This window comes from Eublepharis macularius, chromosome 9 (genome assembly GCF_028583425.1).
Source record: "Eublepharis macularius isolate TG4126 chromosome 9, MPM_Emac_v1.0, whole genome shotgun sequence".
Classification (NCBI taxonomy): Eukaryota; Metazoa; Chordata; class Lepidosauria; order Squamata; family Eublepharidae; genus Eublepharis; species Eublepharis macularius.
This window is the reverse complement of record NC_072798.1, coordinates 3,693,436-3,708,384: the sequence shown is the minus strand read 5'-3', so window position 1 is coordinate 3,708,384 and position 14,949 is coordinate 3,693,436. Positions and strand designations below refer to the sequence as shown.

Below are 14,949 nucleotides of genomic sequence, written 5' to 3'. Positions count from 1 at the left end.
GTAGATGAAACTTTACCTTTAAAATTGTGTCTCCACTACACTGAGACTTTCCTTTGGCTTCCCCCAGTAACGAGACCAACTTAAAATGAGATACCATTTCCAGCTCCTCTTATAATAATATTGCCAATAATTGCAGTTATTAGACTGCACCAGCGAACAAACCTAGGAAGGGGCAGACGTTACTTTTTTGCTGCATTCAGACTCACGGCCTTTCCAAGCAGGTCAGTGCAAGAGAAAGCATCTTTAAGAAATCTGCTGCCACGAAGAGGACCGGAAGGGCGCTTTAAAGGGAAAACACAGTAAACCATGGAACATACCAAGTTCACATGATTTAAATGTAGGGGGGGGGAGATTTGGGTTTGATCAACCAGTCGTGTGAGAATCCCAACATACCCAGATTGCAACCTTTCTCAACGCAACGCTTAGAAGGGTACTGGGCAGAACTTTTTGGACTTAATGGTGCACGGGTATAATAATATTAGGGCCTTTCCAGGGCCCATTTTCAATGCCATTCCCTGCTAATTTCTGCCTCCCCAACATAAAAATGCAAGAATTTCATATCAGTTAATACTGAACAAGTTCATAGTCTTAAATTTTTTAGTATTTATATAGTATTGCTGAGCAAGAAACTGCAGTACACGGCCATTTGGCACACAGTGTAACAGTCCCACGGCCTCCTTCTCATAGCTTATTTTGTCACTTCTCCACCTTACAACCCGCAGGAGACAGAGCGGAGACCTCCTTTTCAGCCCCCACCAAATCTGAGAACCCTCAAGACAGGGGGATGTGATACGCTGTAATTTCTTTTTAAGACAAACTTCGGGCATTGAGGGGAAAACACACTGGGGGAGCTTTTCCACTGCTGCTTTCACAGACTTCCATTAACATGTGATGTCAGGAAGGAGAGACGGGCCTCTGTTTTGTTTCCAGGTGCCAAGTAAAACACTGCTCATCAGGCATGCATCTGGCCTCAATAAAAATGTCTGACCGGCACCTCCTCTGCATATCTGACGGCTGCTGATTGTGGAGACCTGGTTCCGTATGGCTGTTTGGTTTATGGCTGTGATGCTGTCTGGACTTGCTAGCATTCCATTTATTTGGTAATACTTATACTCCAAAGGAGAGGTAAAAATGTTTTTATTGAAACAAAATAAACTTGGGACCTCATACATATATGCTCTACCACTGATCTATAGCCTCTACCACTCCCCTACAACTTTGAGGCTAATTCCTGATGCTTGCCAGAGAACATTTCTCCCTGTGTGTGTGCATGGCAGTGGGATTCATTTACCAAGTTTTTAAAAACCCTCTTGGAAGATCAGTGGCCAGAGAGAACAGTGCCAATGCAGTGGCGCATGGAGTTCTGCTACATGCAGAGAACGGTACCCACAGAACTGAACTCAGCCTCAAAGAGACAAGGCACGAAACTTGCACAAAGCTACACAGATGCAAAGACGACTATCAACTTGGTGCTTCCCCAGCTGGAAAATACGCGAGAAGCTGCTCCCTGCAGAGACTTCCTGAACTCCCCGCTCAGCAGAACTCTGGGGCCTGCTGAATGATGCAAGGGACCAGAAAGCGTTTACACCTTCAAGCCCAAAGGTGTGAACCTTAGAGACGATGAGAAAATTTAGGTCTCATAAGGAGGTAAGTTGCAGGCAAACAGCAAACACACACACAAAGTTGACTTATACCAAAACTGACCGCTGGTAAGTATTGTCTACTGCTGCGACTGGCAGCGGCTCTTTAGAGGCCCAGACAGAGGGATTTGACATCATCCGCCATCTGATCCTTTTAACTAGAAATGCTGGGGGGTGAATGTTGGGGTTTTCTGCAGGCCAAGAAGGTGCTCTACTGCTGTGCCGTGGCCCCTCCCTCTGAGAACTGCAGAGATACACGGAGAGGCCCCACTCGGACGCTGAGGGTATCTCTGGGACGGAGCAGGGCCCAAAGGTACCTACCAGAGCTGTAACTGTCTGTTGACGACTGGGAGATGGATCGGGACAGTGAGCGGCGGCCGATTTTGGTGGGGCGCTTGTTGAATTCTTGCTTTTGGTCAGCAAACTGGATCTGTCAAGAGAGAACACAAGATTTCACAAAGAGAGCAAATAAAAGGCCAGCTGCGCTGTCATTCCAGAGCTTCCATTCGTCTCAAGGAATGCTGCCTGGAGTCACAATTTCCTTCATGCAGACATTGTTTAAGAAAGGATTTGCTGGCCTGATTACTTTGCCTTCTTCATCCCCAAGCAAAGGGCTCACAATTCTCTGCCACTCACATCTAGCCCATTTGACCAAAATTAACGTGCTCCGATGCCCCTGTAACCACAGGGCACAGGTCACAGGCACAGGCTATCTGGGAGCTCCAAGCAGATCTATGCAAATCTCAAACAGGCAAAAATTTGATTCTGGAACTCAAGAGTATTCACCGCTTTCCTCTGCACAAGGCCAGAGTATAAAAAACTTGGAAGGATTATAAAATTGAGTTCTGATGTTTAGGAATTTGAAATATTTTTCAATCCCTTTAAGAAACCTGGCAGAGCTTTTCTCTCCCTCCTTTCATTTGAAAGCCAGGCACAGTTCTGGCTAAAATGAGAAACGAGGCACTGAGAGAAACCCTGGGATACAGGGAAAAGGGTAACCGCAGCCAACAGAATTTCTGTGCAGTATGACACAGCCCTTCAAGAAGTATCTCCTGACCTGAAAGTGGATGGCAGCAGACTGGGGGGGGGGACACGGGGTGGGGGGCTGCTGTGTGCCTGGCATCTGATGGCAGCAGCAGGAAGGCTATCAAAAGGAACGACAGGTGGAGTCAGGGGGGAAAAAAACCCTCCATATTCATGGTGGTGATAAAAAGGAACCTAGTTTGGAAGTGAGGCCCTCTTTCTATGGCAGAGAATAAGTCGCTACAGGGGAACAGTTGCACGTTACAGACGCTCAGGGGAACAAAACTCGGGTCCAGAAGCACCTTAAAGACCAACAAAAATTTCTGGGGTATAAATTTTCGTAAGTCAAAGCTCATGAAACCACAGAATGGAAAGTGTTGTTGGCCTGCAAGGTGCTACTGGACTCGTTTTGTTCTGCTACTACAGACTAACACGGCTACCCACCATAGAAGCTCAGTAAGAAATTGTTTCAAGGCAAAAAAAAAAAAAAGTATCCTCCAGAATCCAGGTCATCTGTACTGTTTAAAACGCTTAATACTTGTGGCAGAATGAGTTCAACAACCCGTTAACGTTTTACCCAGGAGAAAAGGCAATTTCTTTAAGCGTAAAGGGGTGCGTATATGGCTAAATCTGCTGAGTCCCACGTCCTTTCCACTGATGAAAATTACTTCTTGTGCTGACTCTAACTCAAGTTTGTCACATGGCTAAGGAGCCTTGAGGTTCCAGGGCTTGCCCCTTTTCTTGGGGAAGCAGATGCTGCGCCTCTGAAACCCACCACCTGGGACCTATTTCCACACACTGAATTCAACGGAATCAACCACAGCAATCGTTCTGGAAAACAGCAATTTTTTCCCCGTGACCACAAGGGGGCAGGGCATCTAACTGTTCTAGCTGCTCCCAGGCATTGCCAGGATACCTTACGTCTAGAGAGAAAACTATATTCATCATAGTAAAGAGTCCAGTTGCATCTTTGAGACTAACCAACTTTATTGTAGCATAAGCTTTCGAGAACTACAGTTCTCTTCATCAGATGCACGCATCTGATGAGGAGAGCTGTGGTTCTCAAAAGCTTATGCTACAATAAAGTGGCATCTGACGAAGAGAGCTGTGGTTCTCGAAAGCTTATGCTACAGTAAAGTGGCATCTGACGAAGAGAGCTGTGGTTCTCGAAAGCTTATGCTACAGTAAAGTGGCATCTGGCGAAGAGAGCTGTGGTTCTCGAAAGCTTATGCTAAAATAAAGTTGCATCTGGCAAAGAGAGCTGTGGTTCTTGAAAGCTCATGCTACAATAAAGTTGGTTAGTCTTAAAGGTGCTACTGGACTCTTTTTGCTATTTTGCAACTACAGACTAACACAGCTAACTCCTCTGGATCTATATTCATTATATTATTTATATAATTATATAAGATGGGGAAAGAGGAATAGTGACCAATGTTCATATTCACAGGGTCGCATCCTATCAAGCCCGCAACACAAGTCGGTTGAGGAAGCCATCTCTGCCACTCCCTGTCACCTTCCTACTACAGGCCCGTTTTAAAGCCTTTGGGGTTCCCCGTCAGCAACCATGTGGGAAACTGTGGTCAGAAGGAGCACCCATAAGCTCATACCTTGGAAATCTAGTTGGTCTTTAAGGTGCTACTTCTGTGACACCCGCCCCTCTCCGCAGTTCTTCAAAGGGCTGCAGTGGGAAAGCAGAGGGCCACAAAATCCCTCCCACAAATCTGCTCTTTAGGCAAGCGAGTAGGATCCCTCCCATCATTTCTGACTAGACTAAGCTGGTGGTCTTTTCACTCCTGGGATACACACAAGAGAGAGGCCTGGAGCAACGGGGAACAAAAGCTGCATTTATGGGAAATCTCAGCATTTAAGTCCACCCCTCTCTCACCCCTAACAGAATATATAAAACACGTACACTTCTTTTCTGTAAGTGTAAGCAAAGCAATTTTCAACAAATGCATACCAAGAGCAAGACAGGCATCAATAATGAAACACAATTAATTAAGAATAAGACAGCTGGGAAAGTGCCCCTCCCTTTCCATTCCGGCCCAGACTAGGCAGCACTGAACCAAAGTCAGCAAGCCAGGATGCCCAAAACCAGAGTCCTGTAAAAAAGTGACTAATTTAGATTTAACTACACACAGAGAGCTTCTAGCCCTGAGATGTGGGGAAACTGGTACTTCAGGAAGATTAGGAACCAGAGATCCTGTGTTCTTCTTACCGACCCACAGTTCTTTCCTGACCTTCCACCTTATAACATTATCACTGCATTGCATGTGAATGACGCCTGCTCCCGAATCCAGGGTAAAGCCCTGGACAGTCCTAGCAGCCCTACAGGTGTGGTGAGATGATGAGCCACGGCATTCACCTCCATGCCCCAGGGCAGCTGTGGAGAAGGCTCTGCCCATTGGCACAGGGTGCCACGGTCTGCACACCTTCTCCTAGTTGGCAACTAAAAGGTCAGGCAGAACTTGACAGAGGCTGGATTAGTCCAGGAAACTCCAGTTGCTGACCTTTCATGTCTGTAAGTGGAACAGGAACCGGACATTTGCATAAACTCTGTCTACATAATTCCGAATGTCACATTCAAGTCTCCTTCCCCACAATCTTGACTCTTTGGACAGAGACGTTTAACAGCTTGGCCTGGGTGGTCTAGAGAGCACCTTCCTTTTGAAGAATCACAAACCATGAATCTGCGCAGCTCTGAATTTACTCTCCCTTTGTGACTGCACAATACTCGTACAGCAATGCATACAACAGATGCCAAGATGTTCCAGTGACTATCTTCAGGCTGTTGTGTCAAGTATTTCTTAATCAGCCATACTGTCTCCAATGCATTTCTATCACTGGCTCGTGTGAGGGGACAAAAGCTTGGTAGGAGGCTCAATACTTAAAAAGAGAGATCAACGGAAAAACCAGGCTCACAAAATTAACCCTTTGTTTCTCCTTCCTCTTCCCAAAGAAAGAAAGAAAGAAGGAAAGAAAGAAAGAAGGAAAGAAAGAAGGAAAGAAAGATCTCGATGGCTGTTGTGGATTTTCCAGGCTGTATCGCCATGGTCTTGGCATTGTAGTTCCTGACGTTTCGCCAGCAGCTGTGGCTGGCATCTTCAGAGGTGTAGCACCAAAAGACAGAGATCGTACAGGATGACTCAGCCCAAACCCACCTTCCTGAGTAGATATAAATTACCTGCCAACATCTTCTCCACAGTGTGACACTGAGAGATCTCTGTCTTTTGGTGCTACACCTCTGAAGATGCCAGTCGCAGCTGCTGGCGAAACGTCAGGAACTACAATGCCAAGACCACGGCGATACAGCCCAGAAAACCCACAACAGCCATCGTTCTCCGGCCGTGAAAGCCTTCGACAATATAAAGAAAATCTCATTTTAAACTCTCAGCTAAGCAAATCTATGCACTCCAAGAACGGTGGGCTGAGGGTGAGGGAGCCTCAAAAATACTCAGCATATCACAACAGGTTAAATCTGTTGCCATTAACACCTTCCCTGGGCATACAAATACCTATGGGGCAGGGAATTTGTGTGTGTGTGTGTGTGTGTGTGTGTGTATTTGTGCATATCTTAAATACGTACTCAGCTACTGGATTTATTTGATGGTAATATTTTAAAATAGTTTTAAATGTTATAAGCTGTCTTGAGTTTCTCTCCATTTTAAAAGATGGAGTGGAATATAAGGAAACAAAAAGTTTTAGCTTCCATGGTCATAGATCCAGCAGAGTTGGCCGTGTTAGTCTGTAGTTGCAAAATAGTAAAGAGTCCAGTAGCACCTTTAAGACTCACCCACTTTATTGTTGCGTAAGCTTTCGAGAACCACAGTGCTCTTTGTCAGATGCCTGATAAAGAGAGCCGTGGTTCTCGAAAGCTTATGCTACAATAAAGTTGGTGAGTCTCAAAGGTGCTACTGGACTTTAGCTTCCAGACTCCCAAAGGCCACCCTTGTAAGTGACCCAGAACCATGGCTGCTGGACAGATGAAGCCACTGATGGACCCATACAGCTCAATATGGACTGACTGCCTAGGGCCAAATCCAGTTATGTGAGCAGCTGCAATGTGTGCTACCAAAGAGATAACAGGGAGCTTTGGTATCCCAGAGCCAGCTAAAGCAATGGGTCAGCTAGCCCACCCTGGCCCATGGCACTGGATACTCAAATCCTTCTTTGGTAAGCCAGAGACAAAAGAAGGCCTGGGAACTCCTCTTGCTCAGCTGAGTTTGCATAGGGCCAAACCGAGAAACCAAGCTGAACCTTAGACAGAGATGAGGAGAAAGCACTCATTGGCTGATGGAGGGAAAAAAATCTGCTCACTCCCTCTTTCTGTCCCAGAAGACCTAGGAGCACGGTGATACTCGAGAGGCAGCATCTTGGTGCTCTCTTGGGCACCAGTCCTCTCTCTGACAGACTGTCTCACACAGAGACACAGACACACCATGACAAACTTAAGCGAAGGCCGCTCCTCTGGGCTCTCCAGCTCAATGATACAGGAACCACGGACTACCCATCTTCAGCCTGGTTTGTTGCAAGCACGCTTACTTTAACTATTCCTGCCAAACTTGACATTTCGTACAAAGGCATAATGATGACTATTGGTCCATCAGCTCCGAGCATTTTCCCATCCTTGGTCTCCAAAGTTCTTTAGCCGGCAACGTTAGAAGAAATTGAAACTGGGAATATATGCTGCTGAGGAATGAGCCTTTCCTGGGATGGTCTCATACTACCAGAAATGCCTAGTAACATCACAAGTTGTTACACAGAATCATATATTTCATTGGTCATTATGCCCTTACTACTGAAACCTACAAGTGGAGCTACACACAAATCAATTTCTCTCTCTCTCTCTCTCTCTCTCTCTCTCTCTCTCTCTCTCTTTCTCTCTCACACACACATGAGTATATGGCTTATATACAAATGTACAGAGATCAGAGTTGCATCCAGGATCCAATAAGGGAAAAACCAAACACAGAAACAGAGAGTTTTGCAGATACCATGGATGGCCAAAAAGACAAATAAGTGGGTACTAGATCAAATCAAGCCTGAATTCTCCCTAGAAGCTAAAATGACAATACTAAGGCTATTGTACTTTGGTCCCATCATGAGAAGACAAGATTCTCTGGAAAAGTCAATAATGCTAAGAAAAGTGGAAGGCAGCAGGAAGAGAGAAAGACCTAAAACGAGATGGCTGGGCTCAATAAAAGAAGCCACGTCCTCCAGTTTGCAGGATCTGAGCAAGTCTGTTAATGATGCAACATTTTGGAGGTCTTTCATTCATGGGATCTCCATATGTCAGAAGTGACTTGACGGCACATAACATATACACAAGAGAAAAGGCTAGGATGTTTTGGTCTAAGATTCGTGCGGAAATGTCATCAATTTTAAAAGGAAGTGTGTCAGAGAGTCCTGAAATGTTATTACTAGATTTAAACATGGAGAAAATAGTAAAGATAGAGTATTGTTATACTATATGATAGTAACAGCAAGAACATTATATGCACAATATTGGAAACAAGAAGAATTACCAGAGGTGGAAGATTGGATTCAAAAACTGTTGTACATGGCGGAAATGGACAAAATTAACAAGGAAATTAAGAGAACAAGATCCAAAGGAATTTATTATGGACTGGGAGAAATGTAAAAATTATTTAGAAAAGAAATGGGATGTAAAAGGACAATTGTGGTCTCTCGATAATTATTAAGAATTAAGAATAAAGTAGTAAGAACTTTGCCTTTAATAATAGGGACAGACGAGATCTAGAATTAACGATAATAAATAAAGGGGTTATAGTGTTGTTGGGAGTCAATACAGAAAAGGGGGGAGGGGGAGGGGGTGGGATGCATGTATTAAGATAATGGGGAATACTTGAAAAGATGTATAATGAATATGTGTTAACCCATCCAATAAAAACTTTTTTAAAAAAATAATAATAATATATACACAAGAAAGCCACGTTCATACCCACCTTTAAAACGATCAGATAGGAGGGTGAGCATTTTTAAAAGTAGCCCCAGATTTCATAAAATGTGTATCAGTGTCAACATTTGGCCAGGTAAGATGTGAATTTTATCCACTGAACCCTCGCCAACCAGGGACTGAAAACGTTCTTAAGAAATATGTTCATGAAACATGAAGCCTGTAATTCTTACCTAGTGAATTTTCTTGGCAGTTGTGTGAACATTTGAAAAGCGCCATGACCAATTTTCTTTCAGAAAATTTGTCAGGTGCGAATCCAACATGTGACTCCCATGTTTGTCTACAAGAAACCTGCCCTGAGAACCAGCCACTTTTCGCCCATGGCATGCAAGCAACTGGCCTCTGTTACTGTTACTGGATCTCCTCTTGCTATACAAAACCAGAACAAACAGAGATACCTGTTACAAAAGAACGAGTCTGCCGCAAGAAATAAGAACTCCTCCAAAGATAAAAATCTATTTCTCAGGCAAGGTGATTCTCGGGTGACAAACTCTGGGGCACCGGCACGCACACCAGCGCTGCAACTTGTGGTTCTGACCTGCTTCTGTATGCTGCAATTAGGTATGTGCTGCTTATACAATGCAGGCCTGATGGTTACAGACGTTTGAAGCTAGAAACCGTATTTGGAAGACGACAAATGAGTTTTAAGCCTTACCACCAAGCTCCACACCCAAGGGCAGACACAATTCCTCAGCCAGCAGGCTCTTCCTGTGCCATCTGCCTTCCGTCCGAGTGCAGAACCTCTTAGCACGCTGGGCCAGCTGTGGGTAGCCCTTCCATTGATGGGTCTGTCCCTCTTCCCGTAACACATACTGTAGGTATGTGCCGGAGAATACTTCTGACCCACACCACCACTTTCTCAGTTTGATGCTTCTGCACTTCATTTATAGAAAGCCAAAATAAAGACAGGTGGATGCTCCCATGCTGGAGGGGAAGCTCAAGTTTTCCCCCAAAGAAAGGGCAAAGACAGACAGACGCACGGCCCGCTACCGTTAACGAGCTTGAAGGCCTTTCCCCCTCACCTGGGCTTTCATCCCCGAGTTGCCATTCACCTGGTACTTCCTCCTGTTCGGCATTGCGCTGTCTGTTACCTACAGCCCTTCCTGCCACCCCGGCCAGTCCTCCAGAAAGGCAGCTGGCCGTTCCTTTATACTGCCCTGCACCAGTGATCTCGTCTGCTCTGGTTTCAACTCTTTTACTCAGGGAGGGAAGATGGAGCAGAGGCGGGCGGGAGAGAGAGGTCGCCGGAGGTAAAGAGGGCTCTTTCCTCTTGCCACATTTCCTCCAGCTCTATTCTCGAGTTCCATTCAGCAGAAAACGAACACCAGCGTTTAATGAGACATTTCGATGTGAGTGGGAACGCTTTGTTTGAGGCACCCCCGCACACACCCTGACCCTCAATTTCTTTTGCTCCCTTAATTTTTGCTTTACAAATGTTCCCCCTGACCTCACAACCATTAGCTGTGGTTTCTAACATGGCCTGGCTTGTGTATGCATAACAATAGCTTATTTATATAACCAGTACATTTCCTTGCCTGCTATAATTAACTTGCTAATTAGACTCCTTTTAGGTTGGGTCTACAGAAGCTCAGCTCTTTAGAACAAAAGGTAACTAACGAACAACTGAAACAACGAAGGCATTTAATTAGGCTAGGTTGCAGGTGGGTGTGTTTTTACCCCTTTTTAAAAACACCATTTGCCAGTGCAGCAATCACAACAGAATTCATCGTATTTAAAAGGGTAAAGACCTCTTGGGGAAAAAAAGAGTAATTCAAGGAACAAACACGAGTCCAACACCTGTGTGGCTGTTTTTCTCTGAATTTGGCACATTCTTGAAAAAGGTCAGGAACAAGGAAGGACAAGTTCACAGAAATGCCCAGCCAAAACATGTTGTGCGCACAATGTCATGTCCTTTCCAAGCCAAGAGTCCAATGCCCCCATACTGCCTCCAGTAATGAGTTCAGCGTGGTTTGTAGACCTTCTGGGGTCTTTTTCTGTGGAAGAAATGATGCTCGACGGTGATTTCCAAACTTCTCAGCAGTGTTGAAAAATCCATCGGAAAAATGGTCCTCGAGCTCCGCCCTGACACAAGCTCCTCCCACCACCCCGACACAAGCTCCTCCCACCACTCCAAAAAGGTTACCTTCCTACTGCCAGCTAACAAGCACCACTTGCGTACCAATGGGCAGTATGGACTGAGCAGCGGAAGTTGTGCTCAACTGTTTAAACAGACATCACTTCACCCATCCTCCTTTCCATCTGCGACCTTCTCAGTGATTTCCTTGGATTCCAAGCGTAAACTAGAAACAAATACTGAAAAATGCCGAATTAAAAGTGCAGAAAGCTGTCCGCAAGATGGGCTTTGAGCACTACAGTTCCCATGGCCTTAGACCTGAGCACCCACATGAAAAAAACTAACAGGAAGAGTATACACAAATGGGCTGAGCCGGACAAATGAACCCACTGCCAGTGACCAAACGTTCTTTTGCATGGATGAACTTTTATCCACTGATCCAGGCAGCAATTGAGGCTAAATAAACAGTACAAAGTTCAAGTAAACCAGAATGAGATGAGTCCAGAAGCACCTTAGAGACCAACTTGATTTTCAGGGTATGAGCTTTCGAGAGTCAAAGCTCGAAAGGCAACGAGACTGAAGATGACCAACTTTTGCTCCGACTTGGTTTTGCACAGGAGAGTCTTCCAAATTGCCATCTTTGCGGGCTTGGGTGGAACCTTCTTGGTCGGGTTTCAACTCTCTGTGATCAGCTTTACATCTCCGTTTGTCAAGAAGTTTATCAATGAGACCTGGCTGGAGAGATACAACGTTCCTATCGATGACCAGAGCCTCACCGTCCTGTGGTCCGTCATTGTTTCCATCTTCAGCATCGGAGGAGTCATAGGATCTGGTCTTTCGGCATATCTGTCTTCAAAATACAGGAAAAAGAACTGCCTCATAGCAGGCAACCTCCTCATCTTGGTAGCTGCGCTGATCACGGGCACCAGTAAAACCGCAAATGCTTTTGAGATGATTCTGCTCGGGCGGTTCTTGTATGGTTTGAGTGGAGGGTTGACCATTTGTATCCAAGGTCAGTACTTGGGAGAAATTTCCCCTAAGCGGTTCCGTGGACTGACCAATGCCACTGCTGCTGTTCTTGCAACCCTGGGGAAGTTCCTAGGGCAACTGACAGGCCTGCGAGAACTATTAGGGACAGAGTCCCTTTGGCCCCTTCTCTTGGCCACCACTGGAATCGCAGGACTGCTGCAACTGATTGCTCTCCCCTTCTTCCCCGAGACCCCATCCTACCTGTTGATCCAGAAAGGGGACTTAGAAGGCTGCCTGAAAGTGATGAAGCAGCTCTGGGGCCAAGGGGACCACAAAGCAGAACTGGATGACATGCTGAAGGAGCAAGCAGCCATGAAAAAAGTTAAAATCATGAACGTCCTGGAGCTCTTCAGAGACCGCACCATCCGATGTCAGGTATACTTAATGGTAGTACTAGGGGTTACAACATCACTGAATGGTGTCAACGCCATCTATTTCTACTCCTTTGAGGTGTTCCATACGGCTGGGGTTGACCAGGAAATCATGCCCTACGCAATTCTTGGAGTTGGAGCTTGGGACCTTTTTTCCACCATCGTTTGCATCTTTGTTATCGAGCGTTTGGGCAGGCGTAAGCTGCTGCTGTGGGGATATGGTCTGATGGCGCTCGTGTTGGCTCTTCTCACTGCCAGTTTCTCACTGCAAAATCATTTCTTCTGGTTACGATACGGCAACGTGGCTCTCATCTTTCTGTTCATAGTTTTCTTCGGAACAGGGCCAGCCGGGGTAACAGTACCTGTAGTAGCAGAAATCTTCACACAATCTTCCAGGCCTGCTGCAATAATAATCGTCACGATTCTCTTCTGGATAGGACAGTATTTAGTTGGGATAGCTTTTCCCCATCTTATTCGCTATCTGGACAGCTTCTGTTTTCTGGTCTTTATGGGCTTCATTGCAATCACTTGGATCATCCTCTTCCGATACCTCCCAGAGACAAAAGGTAAATCCCTCATGGACATCAAGAAGGAATTCAACCGCTTCAATAAAAGGCAGGGCACCGTGGACAATAATTCATCTGAAGGACTTCACAACATGCACATGTTAGGAGGCCTGGAAGGAAGTGCTTAATATAGAATAGAACTGATTGTCAAAACTGAGGTGGGTAGTTAAAACTCTGAGGGAGAATATTATGTTTAGGTTTGATATTCTCTCTCTCAAAGCAGCATTTCATATTAGGAAAACTCTATGATCCAGCACTTTTTGGGTTGTGCCAGTCAAGGAACTGCAGGACTGAATGCCTTGAGAAAAGAAGGATGACATGCTAGATTTCTACATACGAGGAGTTTTGGAAACAGCATTCAAGCCACCGTTCCAAATTATATGCGTCTTTTTATCCAGGCTTTTAATTTACGGGACTGATTTCTAACATTATTGTTAGTTTTCTTTTTAGTTTGAAAAATATTCCTCTTAATTAAGCTGCACATTGATTAATGCTCTTTGTATGCCCAGATGAGTTTTTCATAATGGGAACTGTTAATGTTTATTGTGCCTCTTTTTATTATGTTTTATTTTGTAAGCTGCCTCAAGCAGGTAACCTGGAGAGGTGGCACAGAAATGTTCTGAATGAACGAATGAACAAATGAACAAAGAAAGGAACGAATGAACGAACAAACAAACGAACTGCTTTCCAAGGAACCTTTATCACATGACTTCTGAACACGTACCTCAAACCCTGCATCTTTGTTAAACTCCCAAAGAAAAGCAAAGATTTCTCTGGAACAGAGATACAAGGATCTGGAAACGAGGAGGGAAAATTTATACGAAGAAAAGAGAAAAACATGTTCTTCCCACTTTTAGACTCTTTCGGGGGTTTTTTAGACTGACAATATGGGATGTTTTAGGGGGCACTGAAAAAATGAGTGGAAAAGCAAAGTGCTTTTCAAGTCACGTTCTCAAAGTGTATAGCATGAAAGAGACAATGTATTGCATTGATTGTATTTCCTGCACAAACTGTTACATGCACGCAACATTTTCAAGGATATGCTTATTGTTTAAATGTGATTATTTTGGACAACAATTAATATATCGAAATGTGTTTAACAATACGTTATTAAAGAGTTCAGTGTTTTTAATGTTATAATTTTTCAAAAATTAAAAAGGCCAATACTTCCTACTGTAACTATATGAGAGTATTTTTGTCCAATTACCCTTTCTTTTCTTTAATACAAAACTTGTTCTTTATTTTCACCTTTTATTTTTATCACATCTCAGATGGTTAGGAAACTGGGGTACATGTGTTAAGGTAGCACAAGGTTTAGCAGTTTGCAGCTCTCTTCCAAGTACTCAGTATATTTGCAATTTTCCTACTAGAAAGTTTAAAGTTATATGCTAAATTATGAACAAAGCATTTAATGTTAGTAAAACATAAAAATATGGCTTTACGGAAAAAGTAAGTATTATATATATATTTAAATTTCCCCCCAAATTTCCCATTTTTTCAAGGGGGGGAGTGGTTTTCCTCCTAGGCTTTAAGATGTCTGGAAAGTTGCCATCTCTCCTTTGGAGAAGCAGGCAACAAGAATAATTTAGTGGAGTTCTGAGCTCTTAACATCCCTCGCAAACATAGAAGAGCAAGGCCTCTCCATTGTGGCGATTCTAAGAAAGGCCCATGATTCTGTGAAAAACCACATACTGCTCCCTTTAACTTTTAAAGGCCCATTATGTTCTATGGGAGCCCTGACCTGGATAGCCCAGGTGAGCCTGGTCTTGTCAGATCTCAGAAGCTAAGCAGGGTTGGCCTTGGTTAGTAATTGGATGGGAGACCTCCAACGAAGACCAGGGTTGCAGAGGATGGCCAAGGCAAACCACCTCTGTTAGTCTCCTGCCATGAAAACCCCACCAGGGGTCGCCCTAAGCCAGCTAGGACTTGAGGACATTCTCCACCCCCTCATGTTCTATGGGAAGACCTGTTCTCCAGAGCTACATTTCTACTCTCACAGAAACAGAAGCCGGGTCTGCCCCCCCCCAGCCCCTTTAAAGTTTAAAAAGAATGAAAGGACCAGTGGCCATGGACTTAACTGGTCAGCATTAGCCCCACTGGCAGATCAGGGCAGCGTTGCAGGCCTTCCTCCCAGTTACTGACCCATTTCCACGAGGGTTATCTGCCCCCAGATTCAACGCTGTTGGGAAGCACCGCCCATGGTTTCCGCAGCTTTTTTCTTTATCTTTCTAAAGCTGGCTTTGCTGCAAAGATTTGGGGGAGACTGTGG

General features: G+C 44.7%; 2 protein-coding genes across 2 annotated transcripts in view; one reads left to right on the top strand and one right to left on the bottom strand.

Annotated features, from left to right (window-relative positions):
- The window catches only part of AHCYL2 (adenosylhomocysteinase like 2), a 123,336-nt gene that overhangs the window by 34,726 nt on the left and 73,661 nt on the right, over positions 1–14,949 (bottom strand). The window contains exon 2 of the mRNA XM_054988184.1: positions 1,962–2,070. Within this exon, the coding sequence (XP_054844159.1) occupies positions 1,962–2,070 (109 nt within the window). The remainder of the gene's footprint in view (positions 1–1,961; positions 2,071–14,949) is intronic.
- On the top strand, positions 11,223–13,835 carry LOC129335544 (solute carrier family 2, facilitated glucose transporter member 11-like). The gene has a single exon (XM_054988186.1). It carries the CDS (start codon positions 11,297–11,299, stop codon positions 12,806–12,808), a length of 1,512 nt encoding a protein of 503 aa, XP_054844161.1. The 5' UTR covers positions 11,223–11,296; the 3' UTR covers positions 12,809–13,835.